Source organism: Corvus moneduloides, chromosome 15, assembly GCF_009650955.1.
Source record: "Corvus moneduloides isolate bCorMon1 chromosome 15, bCorMon1.pri, whole genome shotgun sequence".
In the NCBI taxonomy this organism is placed as follows: Eukaryota; Metazoa; Chordata; class Aves; order Passeriformes; family Corvidae; genus Corvus; species Corvus moneduloides.
In genome coordinates, this window is record NC_045490.1 from 14,701,394 (window position 1) to 14,728,614 (window position 27,221).

At 41.3% G+C, this 27,221-nt stretch overlaps 1 protein-coding gene across 5 annotated transcripts in view; it reads left to right on the forward strand.

The window, feature by feature from the left end:
* The window catches only part of TENM2 (teneurin transmembrane protein 2), a 742,100-nt gene that overhangs the window by 592,842 nt on the left and 122,037 nt on the right, over positions 1-27,221 (forward strand). For 4 of the 5 annotated variants that reach the window (XM_032124698.1, XM_032124697.1, XM_032124700.1 and 1 more), the window contains one exon: positions 23,545-23,667. The exons of the other annotated variant lie outside the window; for it this stretch is intronic. In XM_032124698.1, coding sequence (XP_031980589.1) covers positions 23,545-23,667 — 123 coding nt within the window. The remainder of the gene's footprint in view (positions 1-23,544; positions 23,668-27,221) is intronic. 5 annotated transcript variants of the gene reach the window in all.

Here is a 27,221-nt window from a genome sequence, read left to right on the forward strand (position 1 = left end):
ATAATATTACTACAAGCTGACAGAAACTATGAGAATATTTCCCCTACTTTTTAGCTTGCTTATTTCATGTATTTTTTCAGAGTTTTACCTTAGGCCCATTCTTGAAAATAGCCCATGTGTACTGTTCTGAAGTTTGTTAGAAATGCACATATCAGTGAAGTCGGGAATGGGAAAATTTATCATAGTTTGTCTAAACTTTTCTGCAGCAGGGGAGAAGTTTACAAAAACAGCTGACAGAGTAACTGGAGGTAGTTTTATTTTCTTGGGTAAAATTTACAGTATCTTGAAGTGTTCAGTATTTTGAAGGCATCTAGTACATATTGCCACCAATACTTGTAATTAACAGTAAGATTGTACTCTTTTATGAGGAGAAATGTTTCTCAGACCGTTTGTTACTGCAGGTTGTGTAAGTTTTAGTGTGACATGAGGGTCACTGAACACTAAATCCAGACTCTCCCAACAGATGTGCAGATCAGCTGGGTCTGCACAAAGCCACCCTTCCGTGTGCAGGCTGTTGTGAAGGAGGGCACCAGGGAAGGTCTTTAGGCACTTAGCCTAAAGCCATTTAGGACAAAGCCGTTTGTCCCTCTAAATCTCACCTTGACAGAATGGGTTTAAAACCAGCCCATGGCTGGGCAAAACTCGAGCTGAAAGTATTCTTGGACACCTCTGAAGCTTTGAAGTCAAGTTTGCTCTCTGTTCCCTGGCTGAAGGTCAGATGCAGCCTCCCGTGAGCCAGGGGTGGGGGGAAGGCAGGAGACAGTGCAGATTTTTCACTTCCTCATCCCTTAATTCAAGATCATCTGGATGTGACCATCCGTTCCTGTGTGCCCTTGGCAGTGGAGCAGGCACCACTTCACGGTGTCTCTCTGGCACCATCAATCTGTTGTATGGGCTGGGATGCCATGCTAGGAAAACAAATAGCACTGGTGTCCTGGCCAAGGACTAACAGATGGGGCGAATTCTGCTGTCCTCTTACTAAATCTAGCTAGAAAATTGATAACCAGCTTTTCCAACTTAAGCTGAAATAAGCGAGTCCCAGATCTATGAAAGGAATCCATGTACCACTTCATAGCACTTGCCTTAAGGTTGATAGATTTCTTTTAATCTTTTTTTTTTTCTTCCTCTGTCCCCCAGATTGTATTTCCTTATGGGTGTTTTAATTTTTAACAGTCTGGAAATCTTCTTTATGACCCAGCTATTGCTACTTCTTCTAAGAAAATGCAGTTTTATTTATACCCTTTGATTTTATTGAGCAAAAGCCCACATTCTGTGATGCTCTCATAATTAAACAAAAGTTTGTGTAGAAGCCAGTATTGTAAATTTTATTTTCCTTAAGAATAAAAAACAGCATCTGATTTAAGAGCAGTAAAAATTTTTGTAAGTTTTATTTATTTGTAAAGCGATAGCTGCTGTGATTGAAATTAAACATGGTATCATGCTGCTTCTGATTAATTCTAGCACAGAGGAGCCAAAAAATAACTTGATTTTTCCGTAAATAGGCTAAATTAGCATCTGGTAAATAATGGTAGTTGGAGGAATTGAAAAGAAAGACAAAAGTTTTATTTTCTGCTCAATGAAATTACTTAGTCATTTTTTAAAAAATAACGCTTGAAGTTAAGGCTATGATTCACTGTTTTGCAGAATTGAGATGAATAATAGTTAATGCTAATTTAGCTTAGAAGCATTTTACTGTGGGGAAAGTAAATGTTATTATTCCTACATTCCAGATGGCTAAATTGAGTTTCAGTAATGTATATATTTTACATTACCGTAAAAAATGGATCTTAGGTCTGCTGGTTTTGAGTGTCTTTTGAGTAGTGTCAGGCTCTATATTCTGGTGTTTAAAAGTAACATAATAACTGAATGTAAGGAAGAACACTAGGTTTCAGAAAGAAATCACAGCACAAGGTGGTAAAGTGTGATAGACAATTCGTGCCTATTGAGACAGCAAAGCATGACAGGCAATTCATGCCTGTTCCCAGGTAGCTCAGGAGGAGAGATCTGTGTGTGTGAGTGTTTGTGTGTGTGGATAATGAAGAGACTTCTTCACCAAGCATGGAATGATAACGTGAGCTGCACTTTACTCACTTCCCAAAGAATCCTACACGTTCACATCACATTTGAAGTAACGTTTTCACATTGTTTTTCCCTGATGGTAGGCAAAATCATTTGTTCTGGCTAACATCTCACCACCTTTACTTGAGAATCATTAACATTTTGTAGTTATTTTGTTGAAGAACATTAGTATATACGTTTTGAGTTCTGATATTCTATTAAAACTTAATGAGGGTCAGCAGAAGTTTGGGGATCTGCGTGTCAGAGTGCTTCTCCCAGTGTCCTGCTCTGCCTAACCACTTTTTCCCAGCTCATTTGATTTTCCCAGGTAACTGTGCAAGGAGAGGGCTGTAGCCTTGGGTGTTACCAAATCAATTAAAATCTTCCTCTGCTCTCTCAGGATGCAGGACTTGCTCTCCAAGCACAACCTCATCTATCCAGTTTTATTTCAGGACCCCAAGTTACTGTCCCTGTGGGACAAGGTGTTGCTCTTCAGGCTGTTTTCTGGGAAATTCTGCTTCCTGGGGAGGTGCAGCTATTACTGCATCATTTTCCTTCCATAAGCTGAGCAGAGGGGAAGTAGAAATCAGCACTGCCCAGCTCCGAGCTGGTTCTGTTGCGGGGAACAAAGCCTGTGGCGTTCAGGGAATTATTGTTACAGCCAGAATATCAGGTGTGACACTCTTGGCCCACACTCAGTGTTAAGTCACTTTTTACTATTGTTTTAGCTGAGGTATATCCTTTATAGGTATAAAGGAGCAAATTTCTTCAGAGTAGGAGTGAAGCTAGACCACTCAAGGAACTTCTCAGTGCTATTCCTATTCTGAGAATAAATGGCAAATATCAGGTTCTGGGGCCATCAATCCAGTGCCTTTTATTAGCAGAATGGTAAGCTTAAGAAATAGAAAGAGTTAAAGTGCAATCTAATGTGACAGAAGCTGTAAAAATAATAAAATATTTTACAATAATGCTGCGATCTGAAAGGAAGAAGACAAGCTTTATTCTGTTTTCTGTACAACTTGATGAAAAGGACTTTACAAAACAAGGACAAAGAACGGTGTGTTATTTCTGTTCTCTGGTTTTCTTTTAGAAGCAACAGACCCCAATCCCCTAGTAAAGCTTTCAAAATTAGTCTACCTGAACAGTAATCTTCTTTTTCCCACCTTTGGTTTACTCATCCATATTCTAATGCTGATACTCCATACTCCTCCTTTCAGTGCTGTCGGCTGTAGGAGTAGTGTGTTTTGTTTGTGTTATTGTTAGTGGTGATAACGTGTTTTCTCATTTAAGAATCTGCAGGAATCTTCATTCTGATTCCAAGGGAAGCAATTTGTATGTTACTACTGGAAAAAAAATAATATTAGGCCTTGAAAAAGAAAGATAAAATATAATGAGATGTTAGCACTACCTGTTTGAGTGTGATGTCGACAATTGTCAACATTTCCAAATTGCTTTTAAAAATTTTAATAGTGGTTTTGTGGAGAAGACAGTGAATATTTTGATCTTGACAATATGATTGTGATTTCCTCCAAATAACCTGATACAGATTAAACTGCAGAGATGTTGCAAAGGTGCTTTAAATCACTTGTGTTTCCATGATACAGATTAATAAAACTAGATTTATTTTTCTTGGTTGCTAGTGTTTGTAGAATTTTATTCACTTTTTCGATAGCTTCTTATTATTTGATTTCTCTGTGGAATTACTGTAAAAATTACATGTTTTCTTGTTGATGTATATGAATGGAAACACAGCTGGGTATGTCTTATTTTAGTGCTTTGAAGATTGCTCTTTAAGTGCTCGTGTTCTGGCGCCACAGCAAAGTTATGCAGTGTATTGTGCTACTGAAAAATTCAATAGCTTCAATCTACAGCGTTTGTATGCCACTGCCTGAGCCCTTTCTGCCAGTAGGTCACATGTGCAAAGATAGTCAGATTCCTCCTCCTTCCTCTCTTTCCTCATCCTCTCCCCAGGTTCCATATATTTTGTCCGTTGTCACCGCAGCAGGTGTCTTATGGCAGATAGAGGCCCAAAAAACGTGAACGAAGTAGCACATAATTTAATGATTGATTTACAAAGCAGGCACCGAAGGGAAAAATGCTTCTCCCTCTGATACCAGCAGGCAACCACTAAATCATCAGCCTGCACAAAAGTGTAGTACAGCCATCCACGAGGAAAATTTAAGGCAAACTAGGGTAAGCAGCACGCCTTGGCTTGCAGCGGGGAGCTGGCAAAGGAGGGTGACCGAGCAGAGCCTGTTTCTGTGCTGGGAGCAATCCCAGGATCTGGGGGCAGGACCACACGCTGCCCTCCCCGCCCCCTCACTATACTGGGTTTGCATCTCCACCACAGCCGCTGTCCTTCACAGTGCTTGTGTCAAGAAAACTTCCCAGTAATGGCAAATTCATATTAGTCTTCTAGAAAAACAGGGTTTTCCTGGCTTACTGTGTCACTTCTGCCACCTCAGTCTCCAGGGTGCCAGTGCACCTGGGCAGTGCTGCTGGGGACACTGAGAACTGTTCAGATTTTTGACTGCAGCATTTGTCAGTGTTTCTGATGAGCCCAACATGAGGATATTTAACAGGAGACGTTGCTAAAATCCTGTTTTACACATCTGCTGCACTGATATTTACATTTTCTGAACATTTGTGACCCTTCCTAAGTTTATTATACGGGGTTTGGTTACATTTCTGGAGTGCCAGGGCTCATGTGTCTCCTGTTTTTCTTGGGGAATAGGGAGGCTTTGACAGGGCTTGAGGCAGCATGGCAAAAGCCCTCACTGTGCCAGTGCCTTGCCAGGCAGGGGTGAGCAGCAAAGGAGCTATCTTGAGTTACAGCTGAGGGGGTTAGCCCCAGATTTCTTACTTCAGTCTCGTATCAGTCGGACACAGCCCTGGTGACTCTGTGCTCTCCCTTGTGTCACACAGCTGGCAGTGGCTGTCCCTTCCTGGGCAGAGCTGAGCTGCTGCTTGGCCCTTACATGGGAAAACTGCAGGCTGCTTTAGTATAAACCAGTTTTCCATACAATATTAAGGATTGATTGCCATCTATCTGACATATGGCTAGGGCTGGTGCAGACCAGCTCGTCTGGTTTTCTTACAGTCCCTTTGCATTTTTCCATGAGGATTTAAGTTTCCTTTCCCTGTCCTGCAATGCAGCTGTTGAACTCCAGTTAGATAGCACCGTTCTCGACTCACACAATCACAGGATCATTAAGGTTGGAAAAGGTCTCTAAAATCATTAAGTCCAGCCTCTAACCCAGCACTGCCATGTCCCCACTAAACCGAGTCCCCAACTGCCACATCCACCTTTCTTTTGTCCACAAGGTGGGATGGTTTCATATTCAGGCATTGTGTGTGTACAGGACTCTGTTGGGCAGGGCTGGTCCCAGAAACGAAGCTGGTGCTGTGAAGGGAGGAGGCAGAGCCACAGGACACGTCCATTCCTGCAGCTTGCTTTGGGCACTGTTAGTGAAGCCACTGGAAACCATGAAACATGTGACAGGTGGCCATGGAACACTTAAGCTATTGAGGGATACTTTTATTTTGGTATCTCCTGTAATGAAACCTTAATATCCTTGCCATTGAATTTACATGACAGATCTAGCGAATAGCCTAAAAAATGCTACCATTAATAAAGGAATTCCATAAGGACTGGGTGTAGATACAGGAAAATGTGCATTATGGCACCATTCAGCAAAATTTATTCTTGCAATTATGGCCCTCAGTGCTGGCACACCTATTCTTAAAATTCAAGTCTGCATTTGTAGACTTCAGAGGCTTGTTTCCAGCATTCTCATATTGTAAGGGTTGCTAAGTTGCTAAGATACAGGCAGAAAGGTAAGTTTATTTAATACATTTTGTTGAATAAATTTTATAAAATATTACTGTGATCTGTGGTTTACTAGGTTATATCTGAGGCTTTGCTCAAGTGGAATTGTCATGAAGAATAGTATGGACTTGATTCATGATTGCATTATTCCTCTTCCACACTGATATAGCTACATTGAAAATAATTGGCTTAAACCAATGGGGCATGAAAAAGATGCAGGGATGAATTTGACTCTGTTTCTTGAAATGAAATACGTGCCATTTTCTGTTCGGCATTTGCTGTACCTCAAGAAAAATCATAAGGCAAATTACATCAAATCACACTTTTAAGGGAAACATTTTCTTGTTCTGTGCAGTTGAACAGATCTGAAACATTTATGTGTTCAGAATTTTCTCAAAAGCGCACTTTTTATCCTTGCCTTGTATTTAAAAATTGATAACCAAGGGGAAAAGCTGTTGAGTTATAAAAACAGGGGTCTTTTTATTGTAATTGTGTCATCTTCTGCTAAAACATAATTGAACTCAAGGTTTGCATTTGCAAATGACCTTGACTAAAGTTTTGCAATTCAAAGAATTCCTGTAATGACTTGGACTGTCTAGAATTTCAGAATCCCTTTGTGGGGCAAAACCTCTGTAGCTCCTAGTGAGGACCCTGTGTTTGAGAAAGTGACTCCTTCTTCCTCTCACAGGATGATTTTAGACTCTGTTTACAGAGAAGATCAGTACGGGACAGCAGTTCGGAGAGGCTGAATGATCTTAGGAGTCTTGTTCTCGCCTGTGGCTCAAAGAACCAGCTTATAAACTCTCTGGGGGTACCTGGCTCCCCAACCTTCTCGAACCAGTAGCCCTTTACTGGCCCCAGCTTTGGGAATAATATTCACTCCATTGCTTTCTGCATATGGAGACTGGTTTATGTCACAAGGATGACATTGCTGGGTTTGTGGATGCTGCATCTTCTAAGCACTGGAACAGTCCCTACCAGGGCAGAGATGGCTGGAGCACGTGTGCCTGGGCACAGAATTCCCTGGCTCACACCACTGTGCTGCCTTGGAAAGAATAAATAATGTATTTCTGCCTGTCAGTCCCCTTTGCTCCATCCTTTCTTCTTTCTCCCTGAAGGGAGGCTGCAGGCTTAGGTTTTCTCCTTGATTCAAGTTCTTAAACTTTTTTGGATATTTCTTAATGCAAGAGGAAGGAGAAGAATGAGAGCATGATTACATATCTTTAAGAGCCAGAAGATTAAAATCTTCAGTCTTAATTTCTCATCTTTAAGCCACTGTTAATTTGCTTCTTGAGTCAATATTTTCCCAGAAGCATAAGTGACAAAAGCAGCTGCCTGGGTGGATGTCCCCTTATGTTCCTTGGGTCTCGTCCCAGTGGTGCTTACCCAGATGTGCATCACATGCTGGCTCGGGAGAGGGACTGTTCACTGTACATTTGAAGTACAATCACAAGTTGATTGGAATATATGTTTTTCTTTCCAGCCAGTTCTTTATAGTTTATTCTTTAGGGATCTTTTAAAAGGTACAAATCATTGCCTTATGATTGCTATTCAGAGTAAGCTGCCTGACTGTATCTGACAGTGCCCTTCCCCAGATTCCCCTTTTCTGTCTAGCTCCCTCACCAAGCTGTATCTTCCTGTGATTATGTTCAGGTAGGACAACAGAATGAGGAGAAGAGGATGAAAATAATTTCTCTCTTGAAGAATACTGATACTACCCAAGTAGGGTAGTTCCTCATAGAAATAACATGGGTGCTGTTAAACTCCACAGGCAGGAGAAGTAGGCACTGGTTATCTGCTCCATCATTGCTCCAGGCAGGGTTGTCTTTACAGACACAGGACAAGGAAATGACAGAAGGACCACAACCACATTGACAGAGTTCTTGTTGCTGGAGGGCTTTGACTGACAGGCTCTGCTTCCTCTGCCTGAGGCTCTGGCTCCTGGTTTCATACCCAGCCAGGTATGTCCCAGTAGTTTTTCAGCTTGCACCTGCCTGTCAGGCATATTTAGATGGACCATGGCTGTGGAAAACTGCTGGATGGGGAATTTGCTCTTTTGCCTCTGCTTGCTCAAAGAAGAATTGGATGGCATTAAGAGGCTTCAACCTTCTAGATGGTTGTTTCTGTGTTTCTTAATACACTCTCTTATTAAGAGTTCATGTTCATCAAAGTCTGCTTTTTATCTCCACTCATATAGATGCTTGAAAATAAATGAAACTCAGTGATCAAATAAATGCTTCATTTTAACCTGAAAAAAAATATACATGATTTTAAAAATAATTTAATATGGAGCTTCCCATTATTCCCAGTGCTATTGTGAGAATTGGGCTGAAAGCCATACAGTTCCTTCCTTGCCAAAATGGTGCATAACCAAGTTTGTTTAGCGAGCTTTTCATGAGAGTCAGTCCTCACACTGAAAGCTCCTATCCTGTCACCTGTTTTTAAATGCTTCAAATGTAGGGAGCCTGCTGCAGGTGGTATCAGTAGTTTTACTGATCTGAGGCCTTGGGCAAATTCATTTGAATTGCTTTGAAACTGCATATTCAAAATTCAATAAAATAAGAGGGTCTGATGGTGCAGCTGCAGCATATCCCCTCCAGCTGGGTTAGCTGAGATGTTTCAAGGCCCTGGACTAGCAAAGCCTGGGTGTGATGTACAGATTATACAGATAGCTGCCAGGGAAGAGGTTTTGGCAGGCTGGGTACAGCAATACCCCCTGCCAGCAGACTTGGGAGTGAGTAACAGTGGCTTTCGTGCTATGTGGCATCTTTTGCTGGCTTTCCTAGACAAAAATTTGTTGGTGCAATAGTGGCAGCAGGCCAGGGGGAGGGCATTGCCTCAAGGGTAAAGGGATGGAATGTGGGAAAAACAATAAATCCAAAAAGCTCCAGTGGTTTTGAAAGCGACTGGCTATCCTGAATGCCTTGGTCTGGCTCCAAAATGAACTGTTCTGTGGGCGGGTTTCGTTAAATTGCATTCAGAAATCATATTTGCCCTTGGGCAGATACCCTTGCTTTTATGCACACTAGGCAAGTCACATGCACCAAAATGGAATTCACATGGTGCTTTAGTCAAAAAGCTAATGTCACTCATCATACCTTTTATGCATATCCAGTCCCATGGTTCTTTATGCCCATTTAAATATGCAGAAGTGCTTTTTATTATTACCCTGCCTGTAAAGTATGGAGATATAGATATATAGGCCATGTAATTTATTGCCCTGTAGACTCTTCTCTGCATATGTATTCATCACATAAATTAAAACCATAGGCATAAAACATTTTGGTTGGTGGGTTCTGATTTCCTCAGATTTCTGCTGTTAGACAGTGGAAGTAATTCCTTTATGTGCCGTGCATCCATGCTTTCCAAATGACTCCTTCAGTAACAGTACATGGCTTATCTTTGTAGCATTGTAATGCTGGTATCCTTGTGAGCATCACAGCGCTGGCACAACCAGCACAGTGCCTAAAGGTGAGATAATCAGAGAATACACGCAGGGACGTTATTTGAGCACCATATCGTTGGACTGCACAGTATGTCCCTCGTTACTGAAAGGGCTACCATGAAATTTAATTTAGGGTTTTACAGACACATTTTGAATTGGAAATCTCTGTAATAACTTTCCCTTTGCTCAGCCTTTTAACTGTGAAATTCAGTTGGGGAGTTTTGAAGCAGCAGGTAGTGTCTCAGCACTCTAGAGGGATTTCGCCAGGATTCAGCTAAAGTGCTTGCAAGTGTCATTTCCATATTTAACTAATTTCAGTTTTTAATTAGCTCCATGTGAAAAATGAGAGTTCACGCTGAGCTAAGCTGTCAGCATAGAGGCTTGTTTCCTTTCTAGCCTCTCAGGACAATTACGCAGCATCCCCTGGTTTTTTCAGTGAGAGTGCTTAGCCACTGCACGCTCCGTCCCTCCATTGTTCCCTGCCAGGAGCCGGGGAGTGTGTTGTGTCTAGCTTGCTAAAATGGAGAAGACAAGTTCTGACAATATTTCAGATGTGAAATTGGTTCAGTAAAGATTCAAAGAACTTCAGAGGTCTGGCTCTGAAACATCCAGCAGCACGGAGCGCGTTGCCGGCTCGGAGCTCCCTGGCACTGTGCAGTCGGTGACTGTTCCGAGCAGTGTCTGATCCCTTCAGCTCCATTCCTGCTGCACTGGGCAGTGCTGCCTTCCAGCCAGCACAGAGGGAAAGCAACTTTTCCATGGGCCTCCTGGAGCCCACTGGTGAACACTGCAGTGCTGCCTTCCAGCCAGCACAGAGGGAAAGCAGCTTTTCCATGGGCTTCCTGGAGCCCACTGGTGAACATTGCAGTGCTGCCTTCCAGCCAGCACAGAGGGAAAGCAGCTTTTCCATGGGCTTCCTGGAGCCCACTGGTGAACACTGCAGTGCTGCCTTCCAGCCAGCACAGAGGGAAAGCAGCTTTTCCATGGGCTTCCTGGAGCCCACTGGTGAACACTGCAGTGCTGCCTTCCAGCCAGCACAGAGGGAAAGCAGCTTTTCCATGGGCTTCCTGGAGCCCACTGGTGAACACTGCAGTGCTCCAGAGGCCGTGCATCCCAAAGGCCTGTGGGCCTCCAGGAGAAAAGAGCTGCCTTTGTGTAAAATTCCACCTTACAGGATAGGTGGGGAGACTTGGTAATCCTGCATCTCAGCTGAAAACTTACCTCTGAGGACCTGAATGCAAATTGCTAAAATATTGGTTTTGAGAACAAAGTGAGAGGTGCAGTTCATGTAAACTCTGCAAAGCCATAGGATGTGAACAGATTTCTGAAATAATTTTATGAAGTGATAGCAATCCTGAGTTACATTTATATGCCAGTCATATAATGACGTTGTTATTGTTGAAAGAATGCAGTTAGTAATTTTTTAAAATTACATTTAAATGGAAAAATTGGTGTAGATGTTACCTCAGGGTTGGTTTTGAGTTGTTTGTGTTTTTTTAAACCTGTCCTATAAGGTGAGATTTTTAAAGAGTTATGAATAGGTTTGGTCGTATCTTCATTTTCATTTTGGTTTATATCCTAGCGAAATAGAGGTTGTGTGTGTTTTATTCCTCACTAATTAGTACGGACAGCCACTTCCAGCAGGCAGAAGCAGATTTTCTCTATTAGACCATAAAATCAAATGCATCTTTTTCAAATCAAAGATGGATGAGGAAAAAAAATCTCAGCTGTGGCACTTTTTGGGTTCTTAATGTTCGTAGTGTTGTGAAAGCAGAAGGTAAACACATTGCAGAAACTTGTCAGATACGGTGACACTGAGGAGTTCCTAGTCATTTTTCTTTTAAGATATTGAGGAGCTGCTTTGATACGTGCTTTCAAGCTGAAGCAAATTCTTGAAAGGGGGAAAAAAAAAAAGAAAATAAATTTCATAGTGAAGAGTGAAGCTAAAATGGTAGATAGATTTTCAATATAGTTTAGGTTTTGGGGTTTCTTTAAAATACAGTATTTACTGTTTCATCCATCAGATAAAAAAGATATATAATCCTGGTTTGATTGCCAGCCAACTGGGTGTAACAAGAAGTAGAACTTGAGTGTTAGCAATGAAGTACCAGTGTGTAGTTCTAGCTACCATATATATATTATTTTCTGCCCCTTGTAGTGTGAGTATCCTCTTCGAAGGATAATTCCTGGTTATTTTATTGATATTACTAAGTAAAGTTATTATATATATTAAAATTTATTGTATTAATCATTTAACATAACTCAGTTATGCCTTACAAAATGCATGTAATTGAAGGCAAAGATTTCTGAGGGTATGTAATCTACCTTGTATTTTATCCTATGATTCCTTAATTAGTTGTATACAGTAATGCATACGCTAATGCATTACAGCTCATGTCCAATTCACCCTGCAGTTGAAACCATTGACTTCAGAGGGTAGAGTTTTTGATGGGTTGCATTGCTGTTGCCTGTAGAAAACACTGTTTTTTCAGGCATTGTTATGATACTAGCAGTCTCAAATACTTAAACTAAATAGAGGAGTTCTGAAGAGAAGCTCTCGCCACTGAAGTCAGTGACAATTTTGACCTTGATTACAATGGGCCTTGATTTTAACCAGCTCTAAATGGGCTGATGATGAGCATTCTGCATTGCTGACCTCAGACAGTGCAGGTGGCTCCTGCAGCATTTCGTATGCAAGACGGAAGGCTTCATTAGAGTGATCAGGTATCAGATGCTCTGTACATTAAACTGGCATCATTTTTCTGTTGTGGACAGCAGCTCCATCTGTAGCAGTGATTTCTGCAGTCTCTGCAGTGATTAGTTTTGTCACATCAAGAAGATCAAACCGAGCTAGTTCTTAAAACCCCATCTTCTAAAAGGCAATTTGAGACATAAGAGGTAAAGAAAATTAATACAAATATTAATATTTATGTGTATGTTGTGAAGTTCCTTAGATTAATCAGGATGTAGGTGTCCAAATTAAATAAAAATGTTTTCCATTATTCATGGTACACAGTGCTTGAAGTGGACTTAGGCACACTGGTGTGCTGTCATGGTGTCTCTTGGGACTTCAGATGCATAGGCAAGCTCTTGTTCCTGTATTGGCTGATGAAACTGTGTAGCAGGTGTTTTGGTGATGCAACTCATAATCATATATGAACACACACACACAGAGGAATTCCTTGTGAAATGTCTATTGCTGCAGTCTGAAAGCTTGCAAGTCTGGCACTTCAAAATAAAGCAGTGATCTGAAATGAAAATTCTGGCACCATGAAACCCTTCATTGGTTTCTTGTGTACTTCCATATTGGTGTGATCACACAGAAATCCTGTCCTCACTTGCAGCTTGTATTCCCTTACCAGCTCTACAATTCTAGATGACAAGGCACAGATGCAGGAGGGCCAGCTTTTAGTCTCTGAAAGCTATAAAATTTTACTATAAAACTTGTTTTTCCTGTGAAGGTGATATGAGCAAACTTCAGAATAAGACAGGTGAAAGATTGAAAATAGTTATAGTAAACCCATTATGGGAAATGATTAACAGGAATAATGTAAGGACAATGAGAAAAAAAATTCTCAAAAATGTAACTGAAGTCCAGTTTGATAATTGCTTATTTCTTTCAAAATTACCACTTAAAAAGCAACCTACACAAAGAAATATGAGTTACAAGGCTGTAACTGATTGACTATATAAGATACTTATCATATCTGTACATTTTCTTTTCATAGGTTTCTATTCTGGCTCAGTAGGACATCTAAATCACAATACATTAATAATGTCAGTCTTTCAAGGCTTATAGAAAGTCTCAATCTGCACAGATGCTAAATAGAAGCTGTACCTTCATTTCAGTATCAAGATATGATTTAGGCTAGGTTTATATATACACCTTTTGAAGCACATTGTGAAAGAAATATAAACAGCTTATAGTGTTGAAAATGAATGAGGAGCTTTGGGAGAAGAAATCATATTTGCTTTTCATCTTTGGATTTATTTCCTCTTTGTAATGAACTTTTAACTCCAATAATTACTTCGCATAGAGAGTAAAACCTTAAACTTCATCATTCATGCAGTGTTTTAAATTGTGATTTTATCAGGTGATTAAATTAAGCTATTCTGTATCATTTCTATTAAGGGAAGAATATACTTTATGATTAGAAATTACACTTTTTTGTACTGTGGACAGAAATTTGGCCATTCATAATAATGCAGTTTCACTTCATTTAGTGTATGCAAAGGAGTAATAAAGGTAAAAACTATTTTCTTATCAGTGTGGCTAACAGAGGTTGAGTCAAGGTCTGAATGCTTTGGAACAGTGAGATTATGAAAGTCTTGTTCAACATGTTTGTAGAAATTAGGGCAGTTGCTATTTCAGAAGATGAACGTAGTCAAATAAATGTTTGACATGATATCCCTTAGGTTTATGATCAGTATTAAAAGTAAAGCCGTTATTTTAATTCTTGTAAGTTCAGGCCTCAGTGATTTTCAAGAGTATATTTGTGTCTATGTTCCTTGAAACACCAGTTTCAAGTCTCATCTAGGTTCTTCCTCCTCTTGGAAGCAGAATAAAGACAAGCTGGGTACTTTGTTCATGATAATGGTGTCTTGTAGGTGTGAAATTAAAATTGGATTCAATTTGCTTTGTATTAACATTGAATGCTCACAATTGCTCAAAAATACAGCAAAATTGAGTTAAGACCATCCATTTCTGCTCTTCTAAGCCTGTTTCAAAAGTGGCAGTGTTTTGGCAGTGCTGGTAAAGTGGATATTGTATAATGTGATCTGGGATCCTCCAGGCTGAAAGATGCTGTATTGGGTAAATAAAAATATATACACTTTTCTTATTAGTTACAGCCATCTAGCTCAGATGCAAGACCAAAAAGATTGCAGCCTTGACTCATGAAATTGCCATAAGAAGTGAGTTCACGTTACGCAGTCTCAGGAACTGATTAATCGTGTGCCAGTTCTCTTACGCTCTGTACAATCTAAGGCCTGTCATGAGAATAAATGAGGAGCGCACTGTATTCTGCTTCTCTTTTAAGGTCTTTGTCATGAGATTCCAGATTCTGAAGGCAGCATGCAATGCTGTTACCCTTCTTGTGACAAAAAGATTGCTCAAAGTGGCACAAAATCAAAACATTTCAGTAAAGAGGACTGAGACGAGCAAAGTCGAGGCCTAAGCCAGGGATCCTTTCTATCCCATCACGGTGGTGACGGGGGAACAAACAGCCACCCAAGGTACAGCTCGTGTTCCTGGGCTGGAGCTCTGCTTGCCTGGCGTTATCCTGGGAATTGGGCACCAGCATCCTCCACTTCTCCCTACCCCCAAAGTAGCTGCAAGTGTGCAAGTGTGTGTAAGCTTTTCAACTATTTTTGGAAGTAGAAAAACTGAAGATGGAAATAGAAGAATGAACTTTGAAAGCATTGCATGGCAGATAAGCACACAAATCACATTACTCCTAATGGGATTTGTGGGTATATCTTTCATGCTGTGCTTTGAAAATCCATTCCATTCAGTTTATTGACGTGCACAGGGAAAGAAATCAGTCAGCTTGGAGGGGGGTGATCAATTTGAAAAAAAAAAAAAAAATTACTTTTTTAGGGTCCCCCTATTTCTTCTGTGTGAACACAGTGACAATGAAGCATCTTATATAGCCTTTCTTCCATCTCCTTTTCAATCTTGAATAACATTTATTCCAAAGAAAGCAGTTAATTCCTAGCAGAAGTTTTGCTGCTGCTGACAACAATACGCTCGCTCATAGATCCTTTATGATATTTCTATAAAACATTTCTTGGGCTGGATGCTTTAAAGCAAACATCTTGTTCTAAACAGTTTATTATCTAAAAGAGTTTACATGCTGAGGGTGAAATTATACCTAAGGATTTCTTTCTGATGTTTGAGATTGTGTGAAGTCAGCTCTCCTTTCCATTGTGCTTTCCAAGGCACAATGTGTCCTGCATTTTCCTGGTGAGCAGAAGGAGCACAGCTGACTCTGAGTTCATACCTCTTCCACAGCAAGAACTGTCCAAAGCTGAGGGTCTGCCTCCTTTCCCTTGGTTCATGTCCCAGAAATGTAGGTGCTGGGATTCACATTTCCTGTGTCTGTTTTTATAGGAACGCTCTGGGTGAGACAGAAGCCCAGAGCTGGATTCTCCCTGCAGCAGTGAGGAGGCCAGTGGGAATGACAGCCTGAGATTCCTTCCACTGATTGTTTCATAAACCTTCTGGTTAAACAGTCCTCATGGCTTTCCTCCTGAACCCAGAAAATACACTGTCTTTCTGTTTCAAAAGTTACAAAATGCTGTTGTTGTTGTTATTTTAAGTATAAAACTATTGCAGAGCTCAGGCACAATTAGCAAGAGTATAAACCTGTGGCTGGGTAACATATAGAAGCTTATATGTGGGTAACAATATGAGCTTAATTCAATTGATAGAAAAGTGGGAAAAAACCATGCAGCAAGATATAAAAATACGCAGCAGTGCCATTATAGTTAATGGAATTTTCCATTTTCAGCATTGTAAACTACAAAAAGTGACTCTGAGAAGTGAGAGGTCTTGTTCATTGTTATGGGTAGGATAAATAAGACAGTGAAATGGTTCTTTATTGTGCTCTCTAGATCTAATACAGGCAGGCCTATTGTTTTATTGAAAATAGTGGGATCTGTAAATTCTTGAAGTTGTGGATTTTGATAATGTTTTATATGGAGTTCCAAAATGAATGTTTAATTTAAATTTATTAGGAAGACGTAGTGCATAGCAAATAGCAGACTGATGATTAAGATGAATTGCTGAGAATGAATGACCTTGAAAGTAAGCCATCTATTTGTTGTTGAGCTTCAATGGTCACAGTCAATAAGCAGGAATTTTTGCATATATTTCACAAAAGAAGTATTACATTTAGATCAAATGATCTATTTTTGGAATGCAACTTTAACCTTGCCTACAGACAATTGAATGGCCACAAGCTGAAAAGGCAATATAATCAGGAATACATCCAAATGTTTTGTATGAGCTCTGTAGGATTCTTAGTCATTAATATTAAAACAAAAGTTCATAAATACCCTAAGTACTGGTAGTCCAAAAAATTATGGAGTTTTTTTAGCTGATCTTTGATCTCTGCTATCAACCCTGTAGAAGTTAAATCCTTATCTGCTGTGTCCCTGAGATCTATCCAACAAGATATTTTGAAAATGCACCTCTCATAATTATAACTGACTCTGCTGTGCTATTAATTAGAGTATTTACCATTGTATGGATGAATAGCTACACTGGGTTGAGACACCTGCACAAACTTTGTGGCATGTCAGCAATTTCCATTTATGTACTGCATTCTCTGCCTGAAAGTCATGCTGCTTCTAGGAAATGCTTTATGGCATAAAAATCCCAGGGTTTGCCTGTGACGTGTCCTACCAAGCATTCCCTGGATTGCCAGGTCTGGTGGATAGGTAGGGACACATGCTGTGATACTGTGTAGGGGAGAAATACTGGGACTAGTGGATACACTCTGGAGTGTTGTGTGCGTGTAGGAGCAGCTGTGTTGGGTTAGATACAAGTCAAATTATTGGTTTATTTGTCTCCAGCACCCAAAAATGGTTATCTTGTAAGAAGAAAAATCATGTATGTACTTTTCCCTACTCATCCTCCAACCTCTGGTCACTCTAGGTCTTTTCTGAGAGGAGGGGTGGCAGCATAACAATATCCCTTGCTTTGTTTACCCTTCCCATAATGATTCAATGTTTACTTACTTGAAATTATCATCTAGCCCAAAATTTTCCTTCTGTTTGATATTAGTCAGATCAGAAGTCATTATTTTACATATGGAGTTAAAATTACTCCTCTCCAGCATATGTTATTTTGCAGGTTTGAATTTCATCTGCCAATTTCTGGCCCAGTTGCTCAGTTATTTTATGTCCTTGTGCAGCTCTCGGTCAGGCCTCTTCTTGAATAATGCATTAGCAGCAGCAGACTGCTTCCCTGCATGGCCTGTTTTCCATTTGGAATTCTATCATATATACGATGGGTTTGGATTTTTTAAAATGGTGCTTTAGACTTTCCTGTAGATAATATATCAAAAGTGGCAGATGTCCACCCAGCAAGCCATGTGGCTTTTGTTTTGTTTTAGAACAAGGCGTGGGAATGTGATCAGTTTTTGTGACATCTCTTGGATACCCTCAGGAGAACTCTGGCATCCTTGTCACAGTCACACGAGGTATTCAAGGAAGAATAGAAAGTTCTGACAGTTCTGAATTTTAGGAGAGACGTCATTGTTTCTCTAGCAAGGAAAGGTGCTACTTGCTCACATTGTTTATTTTAAGACTGCTCCTTTTAAGTAGCAGTACTCATATTCTTTGGTAATGGTATTTCAAGCACTTTAATATATGTTTAACAGGTGGATTGCAGGTTGGAGCTCCTGAAGCCACTGTCCCTTTCTGCCAGTAGCAGAATATGAAAGGGCATTAGTGTAATTGTGAGCTTTCTCTGACACCTTCCTCAGCCCTTGTCAAGGACTCCATCCCAGCTTCATCCTGACAGTGGTCCTGCTGCAAACATGGCTGAAGGCTGCCCAACAAAGTTATCAAGCAGAGAGTGGTGCCAGCCTGTGATTTATTGAAATCTTTGTCTGGCTTATTTGTTGCCAAGTCCAGGTTTTGTGGGAGAGGACTTTTACAGATTGTCCCCAGTGGGAACATAACTTTGTACATAAACGAACACTTGCAGTGCTGCCCATCCAACAAAGCCTCCCTGTCCTCTGTGTTCAGTGCCTGTTAATTGTAAGACATGTTAGCAAAGTGTGGATCTTGGCTGAGATTTAGTTCAGTAAATTCTGATTGTGTGTTCGTGAACTGTCTTTCAACCTCTTCAGATATGAGAGGAGCTGGGGAAGGCTTCTTACTTGCCTTGTTATAGCGGCCAAGAATCCGTGCTCCTCCGCAGAGTCCTGAAAGCACTAGTTAGAATCAAGTGGAGTGTTTGCAGCGCTGTGCAAGTTTTTCCCATGTAGTTCCCCCATTGCTCTTTCCTGACTTTCAGCCCCCTGCTATTCCTTTCTCTTGAGGAGAGGTTGTCAGCTGTGATGGATTGTGCATTCATTCTATAATGGGGGCAAGTAATCACTGGGGGATAGGCCTAATGCACTCGTTTCACTTGTGGCTTGGGTTGAACTTGAACCTCTTTCTCCAAAGGAACAGTAGAACTTTAAATTACTATGTTTCTAATCTTTTAAATAACTGTTATTTTATGAATAATAATTGAGATCAGTAAGATCAATTTCTGGTATTCCTCAAGTTGTTCTGCTTGATCAAGAAGTAATAACTAATAAAGGACCATGAGTCTCAGCTTAGTAACATTTAATACAAGTAAGCATGCAATAATGTTTAATTATTTTTTAATTTTTTGGGGAATACATTTATTCTTTTCAGGTTGTTTGGGTACCCATCTATATGCACACAGAAGTGCAAAACACTAAATCTATTTTGCTTCATACAAACATTGTGGTGCATTAAAACAATATTCAGACCATACGAAATAAAAAAATAGATGTGCAGATAGGTCTTCAAATATAGATGCTATGAAATTAACATTATGCTAAGATTTATTAGGTACAAACCTTTTGTTTCGTCATGTCTGTGATTCATTAGACCTGGCTTGGAAATTAATTTGATGTTGCTGAAAACTACATAATAAATAACAAGAGTTGCATCATTGTTCACCTCATGTGTGGATGGAAAGGAAACTTTGAATATTTCTGCTCCTATAACACAATGGCCTTTGAACAGCAAATGTGCTTTTAGTGTTCATTTGTTCATGTTGTTTGTGATATAATGGAGTGATTTCTTGTTTATATGAAAAGAGGTTGGCCTGCTCCAGACAAACACTGGATATATCCTGACAAAGTGAAGTCACAGTTTGATGGGTTCATTGTGGATGACAAAAATTCAGGGGTTAGTAAGCATGAGTAGCTGGAAATTAAACTATGGAAATATTCTTAATGCTGTTCACTTGTATAATCTTCCCATCTTTTAGTTGCTTAGGGAATACTGAATTTTCCAACAAGCCAGCAGAGTGTGTTTCACAGACCCTAACTGGGAAGATGCAGAAGAAATGGAGAAAATGATGGATCATTAGTCGGCATATTTCTCCCTTCAAGAAAGAATATTATCAAGTAAAGGGATAAGTGAAAAGCCTCATTCTGCTCTGCCTATTGGCAGACACTGAGTTGTACTACAGGGAGATTTCCAGCTCACAGAGACACCAGAGGTCTCTCCTTTTAAAAGTACAAGGTCAAGAGTAACAGGAGCACAAAGACAAGGCAGAGCTTCATGAGCTTGGAAACCATTGTCCTTTAGACCAAACTCTGAATGGAGTGGGCAGTGGGTTCATGGCCAGAATGAGAGAAGACCAGTGAGAGAGGAATGTGAGGACACTACTGAGTTTAGAGAATTTCAAGATAATTTGCGTGTAAGTTTTATCAGTTTTCTGTGTATTTGTGTACCTTTTGGGATTTCTTAAAATAATATATGATTCACTCTAGCAACCTCTATCTTATGTAAGTCTTAGACTGATCCTTGGCAGCTCTGCCACCTGGAGTGATGAACTAGGTCTCTGCTTCTGTTCTTGCTGCGCATGCAGGTCTAGCTTCCAGGTCCTTTTGCTCTCTGTATGTGTATGGTGCTCGAGTGGGAGTGAGCAGTTGATTATTATTTTTTACCTAAACCTCAAAAGTTGTACTTAAAAATTTCTTGTTTCTAAATTCTCATGGTTTACAGAATATAAATACACTATTCTGAGTTACTAGATGTGTTAAATGAACCATATAAATTCTGACAAGCTCAGTGTTTGAAAATCAAGTATCAAGAGAAGAACTTCTAAAATATGCTTAAATGTTGAGGGGGGAAAAAAACAAACACACAAAAATAATACCTGTAAGTGCTCTGTAAAATATAATTTGTAGATACATAAATTGTTGTTGGGAAAAAAACAAAGTCAGTTTCAAAATAAGAAAAGAAAAACAGAAAAAACAGCAAACAGGCACAAATTCACTAGCCCAAATTTCTCCTCTGAGACACATCCACTCAGCTTCTGAGTGGATCCCCACATTTCTAATTAAACGGGCTTCTACTTATTCCTTTGCTGGAGGCATTTTGTTTGATTAACAGAACAAAAGGTTAATCATATAAATTTGCCATCTCACAGCGTTGTGAAGCAGCAGAGAGAAGGTATCTCCTTGTTCCCCCTGCTCGGCTGCCAGTCAGCTCTGCTCGATGCGATGCAAACACAGAGCTTTCCCCTCAGGCCCCTGTGACACACTTTTCTCAACTCATTCTTGGTGGAAGGTGAACGTTCCTCGTGTTTGTGATTGCAGCTGTCTGAGAGGAGGTTTGTAGATCACCTCATGGATGCGTGAGCTGGGCAGGAGATTCTCAGTCTCCATGAGGGATGGAGCAGAAATGCAAATCCCTGCCCCGTTAGGAAGGAGCTCTAATTGCTCCTACCTAACATGCATCTCTGATTAAAACACAGAGCAATGAAGTTATTAATGAAACCATGGTGTGCTTGGAAGCAGATGGATCACAGGGTTTTTTTAATACCATGTTAATAAGATCTTTTATAATTCCTTGTCTGAATTTACCTGGTAATTATAAGGTAGCAACTATAATTCTCTTGGACAGACTATTAGTTATGATTTCTTTATCTCTCAGTTGTAAGGACTGGTTCACACTTGAAGCAGCAGGCTTTCATCTCTGCAGGTGACCTACATTTATGGTTACGCTTGCAATAAAATTTTAAAAAATGGCAACTTTGAATAGACACACAAAGAGTATAAAACACACAAAAGTCTAATTCTCCTCTGTGACTTGATTTCATTTTGGGGATTTGAAATTCACCTAATCTTTATGCACTCTTGGCTTTTGGGGCTGGTCCAGCTGAATCTGGTGCCTGTGCAGGGTGTGGGAGTTGCTGAAAGCACAAACAGGCCCCTAGCTGCTCCTCTGCTGTGCCAGCCCCAGCACAGCTGTCTCTGTTCGGTGGGGACAGTTTGGATAAGCTGCAATTTGGTGGGGTTTGAGCTTTGTGAATGATTTTTCAGTTTCATTTGCTGTACTGAAAAAAAAAAAAAAATTGGTTTCTTGAGATTAGACTGGAAAAGCCTTTTAAAATGTTTATTTTGGCAAGACAAAAAAGTTGTAATTGAATAAATCATTTGATCCCACAAATTTTTTGTATATTTTCCGAGGATTCTTAAACATTCTTTAGAAATAAATTGTGAGTAGTTTCTTCTCAAAACATCCTTTTCAGGTTCATGTCTGTTATTTAACATACCAGAGGCTTTAATGGATTTTTGTTTGTTTGTTTTTGTGAGGTATTTTGACATAATAGAAACAAAATTTGCAAATTCAGCATGAATAAGAAATCTGGCAACTGCCCTCTTCACACAAAATGTCTCCTGATTTTAGTTACTATTCTTAGACATCTGCTTAGTCCATAGGATGTCCAGGGGAAGATGGTTTTAGGAAAGCTGTCTTGCTCCCCAGCTGCATTTCTCAAAAATACGGAGGTTAAACTCTGCATAGATTGTGTGCTGAGAGATTTCCAGGGGTTGGGATAGATGGATTCTGGGGGTGGGGAGTGCTTTTTGTTTTCTTGGGGCTTAGGAATACACATATGAATCAGCCACATCTAAATGGATTCCCTGCATTCAGAGATTATCTGAGATTATTATCTGAAACTGTAAATGGCGGTTTCTGAGAAGTGTTTTGCCTCTCCTGTCCCTAACATTTACTCTTTCAACATTTAGTATGTGGCCACTGCTGGGCCGTTTGTGACCACTACAGTCACTTGGAACTGGATGCAAAATCTCTGATAGTCTCGTGTGGATCTGACACTGCAGAAGAGAACAATTCTAAGGGTGCCCTTAATCATACTCTTTTCCTGCCCTCAAATTGACAGTGAATCCTCTCAAACACCTTTTGACATAACTAGAAACGCTATTCTCTGTGCTGTATAGGTTTACACACATCCTGTGTAAGCAGGAAAATATAAAGAAAGGGAAAAAAGCGGCTTGGTGGGCTTTATCCCTCCACACTGCTCTGTATTGTGAGAGTGCCATGGGGATAATGTGATGAGAGCACGGAGATGTATGCAGGTAGCTGTGTTTATACAAGGTGAAGATGCACATAAATCCACTGGCTGAATGATTCAGACCTGTCAAGTCTCATGCATTATGCACAGGACTTATTCAATTAGCCCTGCCACGGTGCCTGTAACTCCAGCACTTGTGCAGGCCGTGCCTTGGCCTTGCTCCCGCTCCTCAGCTCGTGTTCCAGGTGCAGCTGCACAGCCTCTGACGTGGCCACACGGACCTGCCTCCAGCACAGGCAAACCTTCCCTGCCCAGGACTGTGCAGGGCTTGGGGCTGTTGGGTCAAAAAACTGTGAGGTGAAAGGGTTGGCAAAGCCCTGGGTTTGTCAGGGAAGCTCAATCTACAGAATGAAGACAGAGGCTCTATAAAGGCTTCAAACTGAGAGGAGGTTTAGGTTGGGTATTAGGAGAAATTCATCCCTGTGAGAGTGGGGAGGCCCTGGCACAGGTTGCTCGAGGAACAGGGGATGCCCCAGCCCTGGCATTGTTCAAGGTGAGGCTGGACAAGGCTTGGAGCAACCTGGTCTAGTGAAAAGTGTCCCTCCCTATGGCGGGGGATCAGAAGCGGATGGTCTTTCAGGTTGCTTTCAGTTCATTCTGTGATTCTGTTATTCTAATGTATTGATTTAAATAAGTTGTACTAAACACAAAATAATTGCATTACCAAGTCACTACTTTACATAGGGCTAAAGCCAATTTTATAATCAACATATAAATTACCACCTGTAATTTAAACTCGGAGCTGGTACTTGCAGCAAGTGCTTTTGTTTCCCGATTTGTGTCCCCCGCACTGTGTGAGTCGCAAACGTGGTGCGTGGTGCCCGGCTGTGCCCAGAACGCTTGTTGTGAGCATTTTGCCTTTTGTATTTCAGTGCCAGACAGATGCGTGTGAGTCACCAGGGCTCGCTTTTGTTTATTTGGCATTTTGCGGTGGGAGGGTGTTTTGTTGTCTCTGTTGCCGTTTCTTTTAGCACATCCCCATCCCTCCGAGCCGAGCGGCTTAGGGCTGTTCCCCTGGGCCGCTCGGGTGTCAGTAGCCGCGCTGACCGCTGTCTGTCTCCCCTGTGTCCGCAGCGATGCATCTCCTGGGGCTGAACTGGCAGCTGCAGCCGGCCGAGGCTCCGACCTTCAACAACGGGCTGCGCCCGGCGCGCCCGCCCGCCGACGACGGCCCGCCCGCGCCCCCTGCCGGCAGAGGTGGGTCCGCGCCGCGCCCCCGACCCCAGCCGCGACACAGCGCCCCAAAACGCCGCCGAGCCGCCCCAAAACGCCGCCGAACCGCCCCAAAACGCCGCCGAACCGCCCCAAAACGCCGCCCGTTCTCTCGCTCCTGCGGCTTTCGGCACACCCCGTGCCGGCCGGGTGCTCGGGTGCGCCGCTTCGGGTTTCTAGTTTATCGCTAATGAAGCTGTGCTGCCGCGGGCGCTGGCGAAGTGCTCACAGAAATGTGCTGTGTTCACTGGCTACGTGTCCTTTCTCCAGGTATAGCTTCGAGATCTCAGAGAAAGAGGAAGCTGAGGGAGCTGGGGCTGTTCAGCTCCGAGGGGTGACTGAGAGAGACTTCATTAATTGTTGAAATATCTGCAGGGAGGGGTCAGAACACGGACCAGGCTCTCCTCGGTGGTGCCAGCCAATACAACAGGAGGCTACAGGAAGGTGATGCTCAGAAAGATCCACCTGAACATGAGACAGAACTTCTTTCCTGTGCCTTGACTGAGCACTGGATCATATTGCCCAGAGAGGGTGTTGATGCCTTTTCCTGGTCTTAAAATCAAGAGTCAAACACGGTTAGAAGGGGAAAAGGGATTTTACCTTGGTATTTATTTCAAGGATCCTTGGGTGCACACGTCCAGGTCAAATGCACACTGCAATGCACACCCCCAAAAGATGGGGTATAACATTATAGGTGTTACTAATTAGCATATCTATCAAAAATTCCCCAATGAGAGGCTCGAATGAGCCCCCCCTCCCCAAGGAGCCTTCCCCTGGATGGTTCTATCTTGGTTTACAGAATGTGTTCTGGAGAGGACCTTGGGGTCTGGGGCACACTGATCCCCAGCTACGAAGCTTCTAAAATGTTGAGTCTCTCAGCTTGACAGACAAGTCCGAGAATGTAGGCAAAAAGCACTAAGAATACAGAAGTTCTAAAAAAGGTATAACAGGGGTATAAAAGAAAAGGCAAAAAATCTTCATGGCATCAGTGTGGAGTCCAGAACCTTTAGGACACAATCCTGTGCCCTGTGCTCTGGATTGACCCTGCTGGAGCAGGGGGGTTGGACCAGATGACCCAGTGTGATCCTTTCCTACCTGACCCATTCTGGGATTCTGTGAAAATCTTGATTTAGTAGAAGTGCATTGTAGTGCTTGAGAGAAGTCAAGAACTGGCTTGCAACCAGGACCACATCCCTGGTTCTTTTCTCTCAGATGAATTCTAATAGAAAATGCCAAGGACAGCAGAATCTGACCCATGGAAAACAATCCGTCCTGTGATATTAATGTGAGAAATACAGACAACAAATGGTTTCTTTTTCTCTTAAAGAAAAACTGTCCAGTGGAGGATGACAAAGACATGGCAATTGAAAGAAAAAATAAGTAAAACCTAGAACCAGAAATACTTTCTTAAACTGAGAAAATGTATGTTAAAAACACAGAGAAGTTACATGTCACAAAAAGGATTTTAATCATTTAAATTGAAGGCCTTTTATTGGTGAGGTTCAGGGGTTTTCTTTGCTGCATCACATAAGGTCTTCTCTGATTATTACAACAATTATGGGGAGAAGGCAGAACAGAATGTTACAATTAGACGGAGCACCTCCCACGTTTTAGTGTGCTGGGATGGTGGGATGGCGTGACTGGAACAGGAGAAGTCTGAGCACTTGATTTTTGTCAGCTAAATAGTTCTGTACAGAGGCTGAGCATTGTCTTGCTCTCAGGACCTGTAGCTCATGTTAAACCTGATAATTGCCAAAGCAAGTGTTAGGAGCAAATGCTGACACAGGATACTTGTATTGGGAAAACAATCAGTTAAAATAGAGCTGGGAGAGGAAACTGAGTTGTTCTTTTATGAGGTTGATAATTTAACGGATTTGCTTCTGTTTTCAATGAATGGTGCTGCTGCTGCACCTCAGCTTCTCCATGTTTTCCATGGAGGGTCTAGTTTGGACTTCCTCCTTGTCATGAATTCCTACATCCTGGTAGTGCCAAAAACCTGAGGATTTTTAGACAAACGTTCACTGGTTTGGCTTTCATCTCTGACTGGCTGTAGGTCAAGGCGGATGAACAGCACATCCCTAAGTGCAAGGTAGAATGTTTGTATTGCTGCTGAACTGCCTCCAGGTTGTGCACAGGTGAGAGACCCGATGGTTTTGGGCAGGAAGCTGAAGAGCTCAGGTCGGCAACTACGGTCATTTAGCAGACAACTGCGGGGGTTTAACACCTTTCCCAATTCCCTCCCTGCAGCTTTTTGTTGCCATCTCTGTGCAAATATAGGGCAGCAGGACTGTTGAATTGGAATATGCTCATCTGCCTGGGGCACTTCAGTGCGAATTCTGGCAGTTTATGCCAGCCCCACTCTAATTAGCTTTGCACATTTGAAGAGGCTGAGATGCTGTTTAGGGAGTGGTAACCTCCTGTAGAGGAGACAAGGAGACAGAACTGCTGGTTGTGTCTCAAATTGCTGCAGTTAGCTTTCCTCAGAGTGTGTTGGAAAAGTTTACTTGTTCTTCTGGCATTTTGTAGAAGGTTGCTGAAATGCTGATAACGTGGGGGAAGGAGGAAGAACAGTATTTAGGCAAGTAATCTTCCACAGTGGAATGAAATGAATGACAGGTTTGGATGAACACAAGGAATATTGAAAAGACAAATTCTTAGAGCAGGGAAGGGTGAAAAGTTTTTCTACCTCACCTTTCTTTTTATTATGTCCAAGCTAATATTGCTATCCCAGCAGTTTTTAGGAAAGCCTCTGACAGCTTTTAACACAACAACCATTTCAGGGCTCTGGCTGTGGAGAGTGACCTTTCTATAATTGACACAACTCAGGATGAAGCCATTCTTTTCAAAACATGGGTCTCCCAAAGAAACCTTTAACCCCTAGTCTGAGAAGGGACACTTAAACACAAGCTGTGCCTACTCAGCAAGCAAAGCATTTTAAAGTAGAGCAATTTGAAGGGGGGGGGAGGGGGGGAGAAGGCAGGTATTCAATTTGATCTGCCTGTTCCTTATTAAGAGACTAAATTCTGGTGTGAAATAATAAAACTGCAGTTTAAGAGGAATGTAAATTACTTTATTACTGCATTTTCCTATCTGAATGAAAACAAAATTCACTATTAAGATAACACAGTTTCAGTTTTTTTTGTAATTACACACTACATCTCACTAATACTGGGTATGTCTGAAAGGAGGAGGCAAGTGCAGCGGGCAGAAAAATCCTCAGTGCTGCTGTAAAACTGCAAGTGAAGTCCACCATGCTGTGAAAGTTGTGTTGACCTAGGGATTTAAATTAGGAGACAAAAATTCCTTTCTTAATACAAATCGTAAGGCAGTATCCCTTGAAGGTGCATAAAACCCCAAAAATTGATTCTGCCTTGGAATTTCTGCAGGATGAGATAGATTTTAATGACATTTAAAAAGCTTTCTGAGAGTGAAACCCATTTATCTCTCACGTATCTCTTACGTTGCGTAAGGATAATGTTAGAATTTTGGTGTAATAAATCTAAATTAAGGGGAAAAGTTGGGAAAAAAAGAGGCATGTT